Source organism: Rosa rugosa, chromosome 7 (genome assembly GCF_958449725.1).
Source record: "Rosa rugosa chromosome 7, drRosRugo1.1, whole genome shotgun sequence".
Lineage (NCBI taxonomy): Eukaryota > Viridiplantae > Streptophyta > Magnoliopsida > Rosales > Rosaceae > Rosa > Rosa rugosa.
Genome location: NC_084826.1, coordinates 41,137,653 through 41,149,796, shown reverse-complemented (window position 1 = coordinate 41,149,796; position 12,144 = coordinate 41,137,653). Strand labels below are relative to the sequence as shown.

General features: G+C 38.7%; 1 protein-coding gene across 3 annotated transcripts; it reads right to left on the bottom strand.

Annotated features, from left to right (window-relative positions):
- Nucleotides 1–236: 236 nt before the first annotated feature.
- LOC133723841 (phosphoenolpyruvate carboxylase 4-like) lies at nt 237–11,943 on the bottom strand. Of its 3 annotated transcripts, XR_009853297.1 has the most exons (8): nt 11,515–11,943; nt 10,638–10,781; nt 10,203–10,316; nt 9,491–9,569; nt 9,307–9,383; nt 8,424–9,192; nt 7,069–7,289; nt 237–1,093 (listed from the first exon to the last, which is right to left on the bottom strand). XR_009853297.1 is itself a non-coding variant. In XM_062150706.1 (5 exons), the coding sequence occupies exons 2-5, from the start codon at nt 10,718–10,720 to the stop codon at nt 9,742–9,744; spliced, it is 285 nt and encodes a 94-aa protein (XP_062006690.1). In that variant the 5' UTR covers nt 10,721–10,781; nt 11,515–11,943; the 3' UTR covers nt 9,578–9,741. The 3 variants fall into 3 exon arrangements, 1 of the variants encoding a protein (XP_062006690.1); XR_009853298.1 differs by lacking the exons at nt 237–1,093; nt 7,069–7,289; nt 8,424–9,192; nt 9,307–9,383; nt 9,491–9,569 and adding exons at nt 9,578–9,751; nt 9,854–9,931 and having other exon boundaries at nt 10,203–10,307; XM_062150706.1 differs by lacking the exons at nt 237–1,093; nt 7,069–7,289; nt 8,424–9,192; nt 9,307–9,383; nt 9,491–9,569 and adding exons at nt 9,578–9,751; nt 9,854–9,931.
- Nucleotides 11,944–12,144: the final 201 nt, after the last annotated feature.

The following is a 12,144-nucleotide window of genomic DNA, read 5'->3' as shown; positions in this document are numbered from 1 at the left end:
ATCAGTGGGTCCCACGCCGTCAGATTCCTTCTTCACTCGCCTGATAACTGCTCGTGTTGTTTACGCGCCAAATTTAACAGTGGTCTACCTGGACCTTGGTCCATATTAGAATTTTTGTAAAACAAGCCCTACACATGATTTATCGCAAAACAATGAATGACTATGCCACTATGTACCTTGGTATGGCTGTGCAGATACAATGAAATAATTGCGTTATCGCATTGCAGGAAATGTGCAAAAGATGAATATACTTAACTCAATTTTAAGATGAAAGCATAAAAATGAAACAGAACAGATGGCATAGCAGCTCCTGTTAAACATCCAAGCTACTATCTACTGCTAAACACCAAAACTATCCAACAGAACAAATAGCCAGTAGCAGCACTTGTCAAAAATATGCAATGACCTAAGTAATTACAAACTCGTACAAGGGTGGAGCATAATTAGACTGCTAATCTCATTCTAGATATACTAGTTTTTCTTCTACCAAATGAAAACTTTAAGCAGAAATCTCTTCAGTAGGGCATGGTGAATTGAATTCATCTCATACAACAGCAAACAATTATGCTCCAAAGATGATACTAGCAGTCAAAAATGTGAATTCCCATCAACATTCTGGGTCGGTAGGGCATCAACCAAAGATCTGAATACTAATGATTCTAACAGAAGGTTTCAAATAAAACCCTTCTCACAAACCCCACCTTAAAGCTGGTTCAACTCCAACCCAAGCTGGAAGAACAAATCTAGTTTGAGTCCATGCAAACACCCATGGAATTGCCCGAAGATGCCCAATTCCAGTAGAGCTCTTTCTTCTTGAGGGGCGGCTTCCTATGTTGAGGAAGCCAAGCTCAGCCTGGGATGTAGCCTCTTGGAAGTAAGTAAGGAATTCTGGATTTTTGTAGACTACGCTCCAGTAAATTCTGACAACTGATCTTTGAGATCTCCTCCATGTGGTTACGCTACTTTTGTTCTTGAGGAGGGTGTGGTGGACGCAACGTTGCAAGCAATACACCTCTAGCTGTCTAACTGCAATCTGTGGTAGCCCAAATTTTGACCGTACCATTTCTCCTTGCTCAGTTGATCGTAGAGTACCCTGAAAGATTTTACAAGCACTACAGATTTAGGTCGTTCAGCAGAAAACTTGGCTATTTTGATTCTTGAAAATAACACCTTAAAACTGACCTAATATCCATTTTATGAGTAAATTCCAAAATTTACCCATCCATCTATTGAAAAATGGATTTGGGTTCGGCAGAACTATATTTCCAAATTTTTAGACCAAGTACTTTACAAAGTCTATTTTCAAATCTACATTTCTCTTTGAATTTGCTAGGTATAAACAGTTGTTGAACACACCTTCATAGTTCAAGATTTTGGCCAATAGTGGTAAACCAAGACTCTCTTCAGGAAAGAAGATCCTGGGTTGGAATTCTTGCAATTGCAAAACCTCCCAATTAAGTTGAACGCATGCTATGAAGTGAGTTTGAGAGTATAAAACAAATTGTTGACCTTAATCCTAACAGCTTAAACTTTTGGGAATAGTAAACAACTCCATCAAGCTAGTGTTGTGTTTTTGGCTCATTGATACAATCTGGAAAATTAGGATGCAGAATTCAAATCCAAGTCTAGAAAGAAAAGAGGTTTGCGCGCAGCTTTTCTATAAGTTCTAGGAAAGTTAGTCTTTCAATTTCTATTAGGATTTGTATTATAGGCTTAGAAAGGCTTAGTCTATTAGGATTAATCCCATGTTGTATCAGCAGCCTCTATGTCTTATAAATAGGAGCTGCAGTGAGTTTTCTGGAATTAAGACAGAAAATGCAGAAAACTGAGAGTCAAGATGATAGAGAGATAAGAACTAGTCTGAGGGGTTTGAAGGATCTGCAATAAGTACTTGTAAACACCTAAATTCTTCATAGTGCTAGTGAATCTCTCAAGAGAGATCCCGAAGTGGACGTAGGCTAAAGTTTTGGCTGAACCACTATAAATCTGCTGTGTTGTTTCTATTTTCAGTTCATCTATTTTCTGATTTTGCTTTAGTAAAACACAACGATCCTAAAGGGGGCTTACACAATAAGTGGTATCAGAGCTTAGGCTCAAGGTGTTTTGCGATGGTGAACGGCAAAGTCATTGTAGAAGCAGGAGATGTGAAACCGTCCACTAAGCCCTTTAATGGCAAGGACAACTTCACGCTTTGGCAGAGGAAGATGAAGAACGTTCTGGTTCAGCAAGAAGTTGATGAGGCAATTGGAGATAAGCCTACAACAATGACTGAAGCAGATTATACGAAGAAGAATAAGAAAGAAAAGAGCTCCATTGAGCTGCATCTTGCTAATAATGTCCTTCTTCATATTGGGGAGAATATGACTGCAAAGGAAGCATGGGAGAAGTTTGAAAGTGTCTACAGGGGTAAAACTATCAGCAGCAAGTTGCTCTTGAAGGAACAGCTCTTTGGCCTCAAGATGGAGGAAGGGGATGATCTTAATGATCACATATGCAATTTTCAGAATTGCATATCAAACGTGGAGAAGGTTGGAGCAAAGATGGATGATGAAGACACCGCTGTCATGTTACTTCATTCGCTTCCACCTTCATTCAAGCACTTCAAAACCACCATGATATTCAAAGATACTATCACACTTTCTAAAGTGTGTGAGAATCTGGAATCATATGTCAAAATGGACAAAGAAGAAGAAAGTTCTCAAGCATGGGGACTTCATGTCAGAAGCAAGGAGAGACGAAGGTCTAGGAATAGAGGTAGTGGATTTGAAGAAAGAGGCAGGTCAAAATCGAAGGGAAAAGGCAAAGAAAAGAAGAATGGTTGCTTCGAATGTGGTTCACTCGACCACTGGAAGAGGAATTGCAAACAATGGAAGGAGAAAAAGGCGCAGATGTTAGGAGAAAGCTCCAAGTCAGCCAATGTCGTTACTGGAAATTATAGTGACGATGGAGAACTTCTAGCAGTAACAACCAGCTCCGGCGTGCTTAAATATTGGACCTTGGATACAGCCTGCACATTTCATATGTCTGCACACAGAGATTGGTACGACACATATGAAGAGAGGAACATCGGGGAAGTGTTGATGGGAGACGATTCACCTTGTAGGATTATGGGAATCGGAACAGTAAAGATCAAGATGCATGATGGAATTGTCCAAACGCTGGGAAACGTTCGACATGTCCCAAAATTGAGCAGAAATCTGATTTCATTGAGCACTTTGGATAGGGCTGGATTTTGGTATAAATCTGAAAAAGGACAGCTCAAGGTAGGAGAGGGACAAATGGTCTACATGAGGAGTGTGATGCAACCAGATAACATGTATAAACTTACGGGTTCTACGGTGGTAGGTGGAGCTGCAGTTTGTACGGAGGAAGACAAGACTGAGCTTTGGCATAAACGGCTAGGGCACATGAGTCAGAGAGGGTTGCAAGAATTACACAAAAGGGATCAGTTAAAAGGTGTAATGAGCTGCAAACTTGAATTCTGCAAGTATTGCACACTCGGAAAGCAGACCAAGGTGACGTTCAATGTGGGCAGCAGTGAGAACAAATCCAAAGGAGTATTGGACTATATTCACACAGATGTTTGGGGGCCTACACCAACAAAATCAAAGGGTGGAGCCAGATATTTTGTCTCTTTCATAGATGATTTTTCAAGGAAGGCCTGGGTATACTTTATGAAAACTAAAGACCAAGTTTTCACTAAGTTCAAGGAGTGGAAAGCTGAAGTTGAAAACCAAACAGGCAGAAAAATCAAGTGTTTGAGAAGCGACAATGGAGGTGAATATAGAGATAATCAGTTCTTACAGCTGTGCAAAGATGCAGGCATCACAAGACACTTTACAGTTAAGAAGACTCCTCAACAAAATGGTGTTGCAGAAAGGATGAACAGAATTCTCATGGAGAGAGAAAGAAGCATGAGACTTCATGCGGGGTTGCCTGAAACTTTTTGGGCAGAAGCGGTTAATCATGCATGTTATTTGATTAATCAATCACCTTCTAGGGCTATTAACTTCAAGTGTGCAGAGGAGGTATGGTCTGGAAAGCTAGTTGATTATTCCAACTTGAGAGCGTTTGGTTACAGTGCTTATGCACATATTCCCAGCGATGAAAGAACCAAACTGAAACCTAAGTCCCATGAGTGCTTGTTCATCGGCTTTGAGAAAGGGGTGAAAGGTTATAAGTTGTGGTATATAGTCAACGACAAAAGAGTGATCAGCAGGGATGTAATCTTTGATGAGAAGACTATGCCGTTAAATGAGGAGGTTACTAGCAAGAAGAAGAAGATGGCTGTTGTTGAAGAAGAAGCAATCAAGATTTCATTAGCTAAAACATCAGATGAAGATTCCCAAGTTCAGGTGGAGCAAATTGAGCAAGTAGGGAATGATCAAGGAGCTATTGAAAAAACAGAGCAGCAACAACAGTCACCAGTTAGGGCTCAGGTGGAGCAATCCCCACAAAGGGGTCGAAATTCCCCTATCCCACAAGCACCTGAGTCATTTAAAAGAAGCATAGCACTTGACAAACCTAAGAGGAATCCAAGAAAGATACAAAGGTTTGGGTTCGAACCGGAAGAAGATGTGAGTCATGCTCTGAGTATAAGTCAAGGAGATCCAACTACTTATCAAGATGCCATAGAAAGCGAAGAACGGGCAGGTTGGATTGGTGCTATGACAGAAGAGATGGAATCTTTGCATAAGAATTCCGTGCGGAAGTTGGTTCCTAAACCCAAAGAAAGAAAACTTGTTGGCTGCAAGTGGGTGTTTAGGAAGAAAGAAGGAATACATGATGCTGATGCCATAAAGTACAAAGCACGTTTGGTGGCAAAAGGGTATTCGCAGAAAGAGGGAGTGGACTATGAAGAAATTTTCTCTCCGGTCGTCAAACATACTTCAATTCAGTTATTGTTGTCTATTGCAGCTCAGTATGATATGGAGATTGAGCAGATGGATGTGAAAACTGCGTTTCTTCATGGGGGCCTCGAAGAAGACATTTATATGTCGCAGCCGGAGGGTTTTGTTGAAACAGGAAAAGAGAATCTGGTTTGTCGGTTAAAGAAGTCTCTATATGGACTTAAGCAATCACCGAGGCAGTGGTATAAGTGTTTCGACACATACATGCTGAAAATAGGCTACACAAGATGTCTATATGACTGCTGCGTTTACTACCATGTATTTGAAGATGGGGAAATTATTCTACTACTTTTGTATGTGGATGACATGCTAATTGCATGCAAAGATATGTCGAAAATTCAAGAGCTTAAGAAGAAATTGGGAGCTGAATTCGACATGAAGGATCTAGGAGCTACACAAAAGATCCTTAGAATTGAAATAAGGCGGGATAGAAAAGCTGGTAAAATTTGGTTGTCACAAGAAAAGTACATTCTGAGGGTACTTGAACGCTTCAACATGGATGGAGCTAAGGTTGTTTCTATCCCATTAGCTGCACATTACCAGTTAAGTGCAAAGCAAAGACCATCAAGTCAAAAAGAGATTGATGCGATGAAGGATGTCCCATATGCAAGCGCGGTAGGGTGTCTCATGTATGCGATGATCTGCACAAGACCAGATTTAGCTCAAGCATTGAGCGTTGTCTCTAAGAACATGTCAAATCCGGGTAAGCCCCACTGGGAAGCAGTGAAGTGGATTTTGAGGTATTTGAAAGGGACTAGGCAGCTTGGAATCATGTTTGAGAGGAAACAAGAAGTAGCATGTGTGGCTGGTTTTATGGACGCAGATTATGCAGGAGACTTAGATAGGAGGAGGTCCACAATAGGTTATGTTTTTACTCGTGGAGGAGGACCTGTGAGCTAGAAATCAACTCTTCAAGCAGTCACAGCTCTATCTACTACTGAGGCAGAATATATGGCATTAACAGAAGCTTCAAAGGAAGCTATTTGGTTGAATGGGCTGGCAAGTGAATTTGGAATTCACCAAGAAGGTGTGGTAGTGAAGTGTGACAGTCAAAGTGCCATTCATTTGGCAAAGAATCAAGTGTTTCATGCAAGGACGAAACACATTGATGTTCGCTATCACAGGATCAGAGATTGGGTAGAATATGGAAATATCTTTGTGGAGAAGGTTCACACAAATGACAATGCTGCAGATTGTCTTACCAAGCCCGTTGCTGTAGAGAAGTTCAAGCATTGCTTAAACTTGCTCAGTGTCACAACATGCTGAGTTGTGGTGGAGCACCTCCTCACTTGAGGTGCATTGAGGCAAGAAGAGTCTTGCCAAGGTGAAGGTTCTTGAAGGTTTGTTCGGGATTACTTCAAGAAGGTCAAGACATCCTGAAGGTTGCAGCAATCGTTTTGGTATCAACTCACCAAGGTGTAGATTGTTGTGTTTTTGGCTCATTGATACAACCTGGAAAATTAGGATGCAGAATTCAAATCCAAGTCTAGAAAGGAAAGAGGTTTGCGCGCAGCTTTTCTATAAGTTCTAGGAAAGTTAGTCTTTCAAGTTCTATTAGGATTTGTATTATAGGCTTAGAAAGGCTTAGTCTATTAGGATTAAGAATCCTAATCCCATGTTGTATCAGCAGCCTCTATGTCCTATAAATAGGAGCTGCAGTGAGTTTTCTGGAATTAAGACCGAAAGTGCAGAAAACTGAGAGTCAAGGTGATAGAGAGATAAGAACTAGTCTGAGGGGTTTGAAGGATCTGCAATAAGTACTTGTAAACACCTAAATTCTTCATAGTGCTAGTGAATCTCTCTAGAGAGATTACGAAGTGGACGTAGGCTAAAGTTTTGGCTGAACCACTATAAATCTGCTATGTTGTTTCTATTTTCAGTTCATCTATTTTCTGATTTTGCTTTAGTAAAACACAACGATCCTAAAGGGGGCTTACACAATAGCTAGATCAACTTGTGCTTATTTAAAGTTCATTCCCTGTAGGTAAATAATGACTACCATAAATTCATTTAATTGTTGAAATGAAGAGACATTAGATATATAGCAAAGAATTCTTGTCAGATATTTTTTTTTTTTTTTTTTGAAAAATTCGGGTAGAAGAAACTTATTCTAAACTTTGGAGCATAGTAATCCTAAGTCCTAACACTACTACTTTACCTCCATGCTAGGTGGGACTAGCATCTTTTTCCTTTGAACTCTCTTGTTAGAAATTCCAGTTTCTTTTCTTCATCCCACTCACTGTATGTGCCCATATCCAAATATTTGGTAATTGCATTAAGTGTTTCAGCATGTCTACCAGATTCCTGCCCCAATGCAATCTTCAGTTAAAATGACCAACATTTCAATTCTGGGATAGTGAAGATGACCAACATTGCATTCTGCATGAAGAGGCAAGTTTAAAAGAACTGAGAAACCATGAGTACCATTGGTCATAGAATACATTAGGTGCTAGTAAATAAACACTTCAGGAAGGCAAACAATCAAAGAGAAAAAAAGTAACTGCTAATAGAGATTCTAGGTGGAAAGAAAGCTCTAGCTCACTATTGTACAGCTAAATTAAGATTTTATTTATGAAAATTGATTCCCTCCATATTTTAAAAGGAAATAACTACAAGGGCTCATGTGATACACACTGCCTTTTTTGGAACTGATGTCAGTTCTCTTTGTAACATACTTGAGCAAGTTCTCATTTATGCAATAAGGGATGGCAGCATATGAAAATAATATAAAAGTAACACAGCTTCTGAGATCCTCAATTTTTCTATATTTTTTTCTTAAAAAAGTAGTTTTAAGAGGATAATCGGATGTTCACCAGTGCAAGAGGGTTGATCAGCTCTAGCTGGAAGTTGTGTTGGAAGTGCTGCAGGTTGTTACTTTACCTGATTCCTATTATAACACTGATGATCCCAACTCTGGTGATCCTCAGATGCAGATTTTGATGAGAGAATCTCAATTACGTTAACATTATAAATTGATTCACAAGAATATTCATCATCTATTAAAAATAAATTGAAACCTTAAGAAACCAGGAGGGATGACCAGTGTGTACTTACGCATAGAAGAGATGGGGTAAGAGAAGTCAAATTCTCATAGGTCCATAAAACACAAAGAATTTTGTAAACTATGACTCCAGTTTTTTCACTCAATTACTTTCACTAATTAACCATCTGGTCTACCTGCCTGGAAGAACATAAAGTAAGAGTGTTCATCTGTCTTTCAACGTTTTTTATTCTGCATACACAGAAGTGATCTAGTGATTTAAATTGTTCTATTAATAAGATCCGAGTCTCAGAACAACATAATCCCAGCCCCTCAAACTAAAGTTCAAGCAATAAAAAAAAAAAATCAGAAACATAGGAGTAACCTGTTAAGGAAATTGTCAAAGAAAAACAATGGAAGCTATGCTTTGGTAGTCTCCACATGATACCAAGCAGCCAATATTAATGACCTAGCAGAAATAACTGCAATATGTCATACCATGCATACACTGAAATAACTGCAATATGTCATACCGTGCTCTAGAATCTCTTGTGCCAGTTTTGACAAGCTATCGCTGCACTAATTCATGGATAGTTCAAATTTCAGGCTATCCACTTCTCTAATATAGAGATCAATAGTCATCCACCTAGATAAAAGCGAGACATCTTTTGTGACCGGAAGCAATAGAAAGAGGCAAGTTGACATAATTGTGTAGAAGAGCTAGACAGTCTGACAGCATTATAAATTCTACATAAACAATAATCTTAAGTTTGCAATCTAATCATGAATTCTGGCAGCAAACTGGAATCCTTAAAACTAAAACCTCCTCTCTCATACCCCAAAAAAAAGAACAGGGAAGGGATAGCAGAAATGAAGGTTAAACTGATGGTCTAAAACTTTACACAACTAAGTCATGCTTATCCATCAATGTCTCCGTACAGTTAAGTAATTGATTCTAAGTACGAGGGCTTGCTTTATTGCCCTCAAAACATGATTTACTGCCCCATGAATTACCAACACCATTACCAATACAGTAAACTAAGTTATGTATAACACAGATCTAATATATCCCAAAGTTATGATTAGTTCATGCTTCAGGTCTTTTGTTGACATGAAAGGTCTCTCCTAGATTTAAGAGAGTAAATACTACCATTAGGAGAAGATTTATGAATAAAATATCAATAAGACCCACGAGTACCTTTGCTGTCACATTGGGATTTCCATCTTGATCAACCCCTATCCAAGACCCAAACCTGATTGGTGTGCATTTCAACGGAAGTGGTTTTCCAGTTTCCCAGTGTGCTGATAAATAAATTAAGAAAACATTATGACAAGAAGTATAGAAAGACAGAAGGTAGTATCTGCATATAAAGAACTGGAAACAGATCAATACCAGAAACGAATTTGAAGACAAACCTTCTTTAAAGCATTGCTGACATGACGTAAATAATGAGGTACAGCTTTCCAAAGGGGCTGCTCCACAATGTTCAAACCTGTTGTAAACAATATATACGATTTTATTTTGTCTGTAAGTGATACACACGATTTCAAAGAGCCAAAGCATGTGAATATCAATGAATCTAATGTTGAAGTGGTTTACCTGCCCTAGCTTCATAACCTGGTGTGGGTTTATGGTGTCTAAGCTCATCTGTTTGCCATACAGAAGTTATCTCTCGCACCTATAAAACCAAGAGTAAAATATAAAACACAAGGAAAATTAGAGAATATCCGCTATATCAATGTCATTAAGATGCAATCCCCCTCGCCCCAGCAAAGTGGTTTTGGAAGAAGAGAATAAGGGAATCACCATATCTTTGTCTTCACTAGTAAGATCAGGTTAGTCTCTTAAATTTAAAAGATGCTGCAAGTAACTTGATATTATTAGTCTAAACAAATTTTCAACATGTCTTTTAATCATAATGTGCAACATCCTAAAAATTGAGCAAAGTCACTAGCCACTCACAGAAAGTCTGATATGTTTGTATTGTAAGGTTCCGCAATTAATTTGTGTAGGATGTGCAGTAAGAACAATCTCGACCTCCTGCAGCAAGAAGAACTTAAGGTTGAGAACAAGATATCTAAATGACTCAACAACAGTAGCAACACACACACACACACACACACACATCTTATGTTCAACAGTGTGCTAATAAAACGAGGAAGCAACAACTTGAGCTCATTAAAACAAGATCATTTAATTGGTTGAGTTTTATCTTTTACAGAAACCTAAACAACATGAGTGATATATTTTCCCCACTATTTTCTGTCTAGGCATACAAATCAAGACAAAGGATAGAAGGAAAAGAACCAACCTGCTTGCAAACGGTATCGTAAAGATGGTCTCGGGAAACACCATGCTGAGAAGCTGATTAAAAATATCATCACAAGATTTTGATAGGGATGCCACATTCTTTTGTCTACGAACCCTGCACAAATCAACAACTTTCTCTAAATTAACCAAAATGCTTATAAAATTCACAGCTGAAAGAATTTCAACCAATTTTTGTTTTTTCATGTTATCTTTTCGGAAGCTAAGAATATCACAATTTTAACCGTAGAACCAAAGTTAGAAGTCAATCCTTGATAAGCACTACTATTTCCTGAAGCTCTGGTGCTTCATATTTCATTTCCAAACAAGTATAAACACACACAACACATATCTGAAATTTAACCCCTTTTTTTTTTTCAAAAAACAAAAGATTTAGTATTAAAAAAAATAATAAAGAGAGATCAAGTCGTTGAGTGACCTGTGATGAACTTCAGCAACGCCCATCAAATTGAGGTAATGGCTGAAAACACGAGCGAGAGTGAGTGCCTCCTCTAAGCTCATCTGACGCTAGCTTCTTTTCCAGCAGCTCCATCGTGTCCTCCAGCCTCATACTACAAGCACTCTGAACACAAAAATGCCCCGTTTCAATTTTCCTCATCGGCAACCATACAAGGTATCGGAAAACAAGACAAAATCAAAAGCAAATGAGAAGGTGCAAAAGTGTGAAAGAAGAAGAAGAAGAGGTAACCTATTCTCTTATGCAGAACACTCATTGTTGTAAAGCTAAGATGACAACATGAACACCATCTGAACCAACAAAATGTGTTGACTAGTAAAATGTGCTCAGAGTTTCACTGACAAGGAACTTGATTGAAATGCAGGCTACCTAGAACAGTGTTACATTTGGTTTCTCATTGTAGTCTAATTGGCTTATGCTCCCGAAAAATCTGTGTTCAATGATCAGTTCCTGAAAACTCGATTTGTAGGTGTATTGGATTTCCTGAAAAGCCTCTTTGTTATTGCTAGATTATAGCATCCAAGGAAAGTCTAATGGTATGGTGCAAACAATGGCTGAAATTGGACATGTTGAAAGGCAAACTATGTAGCATGGGGGATGAATAATAATAATATTAAGCCTTGGTTTATGCATCTGAATAAAGGTTAACTAGTCTATATATGCAACTAGAATAAATCCCCAGAATGGAATTCGATAGGGAAACCAGTAAAACCAAATATAATCAATCACCCACAAGCTATGCGCAGAATTGAATACGAAGAGCGAAATATAGAGATGATCGTAAATCATTGCAAATACTTGAAACAAAAAACAATTGGGTAAAGCTGAGAAAAGAAACCTGCATCCATTTGGCGGTGTGAGGAAGATGATTTGATTAGGGATTTCACCACACTCGACGCCATTCCTGATTCCACCCGAGACCAAAAGTTTTGCCTTATTTCGTCCATCATATTTCGCAACATCTGAAACTCGGACAGGTCGTAATTTCGTTTGAACGGCCATTCTCAAAATGACCTATCGTTTGCAGATTTCAATTTTCTTCGAAGGGAATTTTTATGTTTTGTAGAGGGAAGGACGACGGAGACCACTATTAACCATATCTCCTCCTCGATGCAGCTGCCAATCTCCTTCTCCCCTAAAACCCCCTATGGTAACTTGATACTTTACAGTTTCATCTTCCCTGTCCTATGCGGGTTGACGCGGTCAATGTAATGGAAAAGCTGACGGCATCTATTGGTCTACAAATCTTTTGGTTCATTCCAACCTACTCCCTTGATCAACCAGTCTAAATTCTGATTATTTATTTTTTGTTTTAGAGAAACTGAAATTGAGAGGAAATCACTGTGTGTTCTCATTGATAATAGGGGCCTCTTTATATAGAGGATTATAATGCATAGAATCTGAATCATACAAGGAAAGATAATCTCTAGATTCTTCTAATTAAACTCTATTACCACTAGGTCAAGTA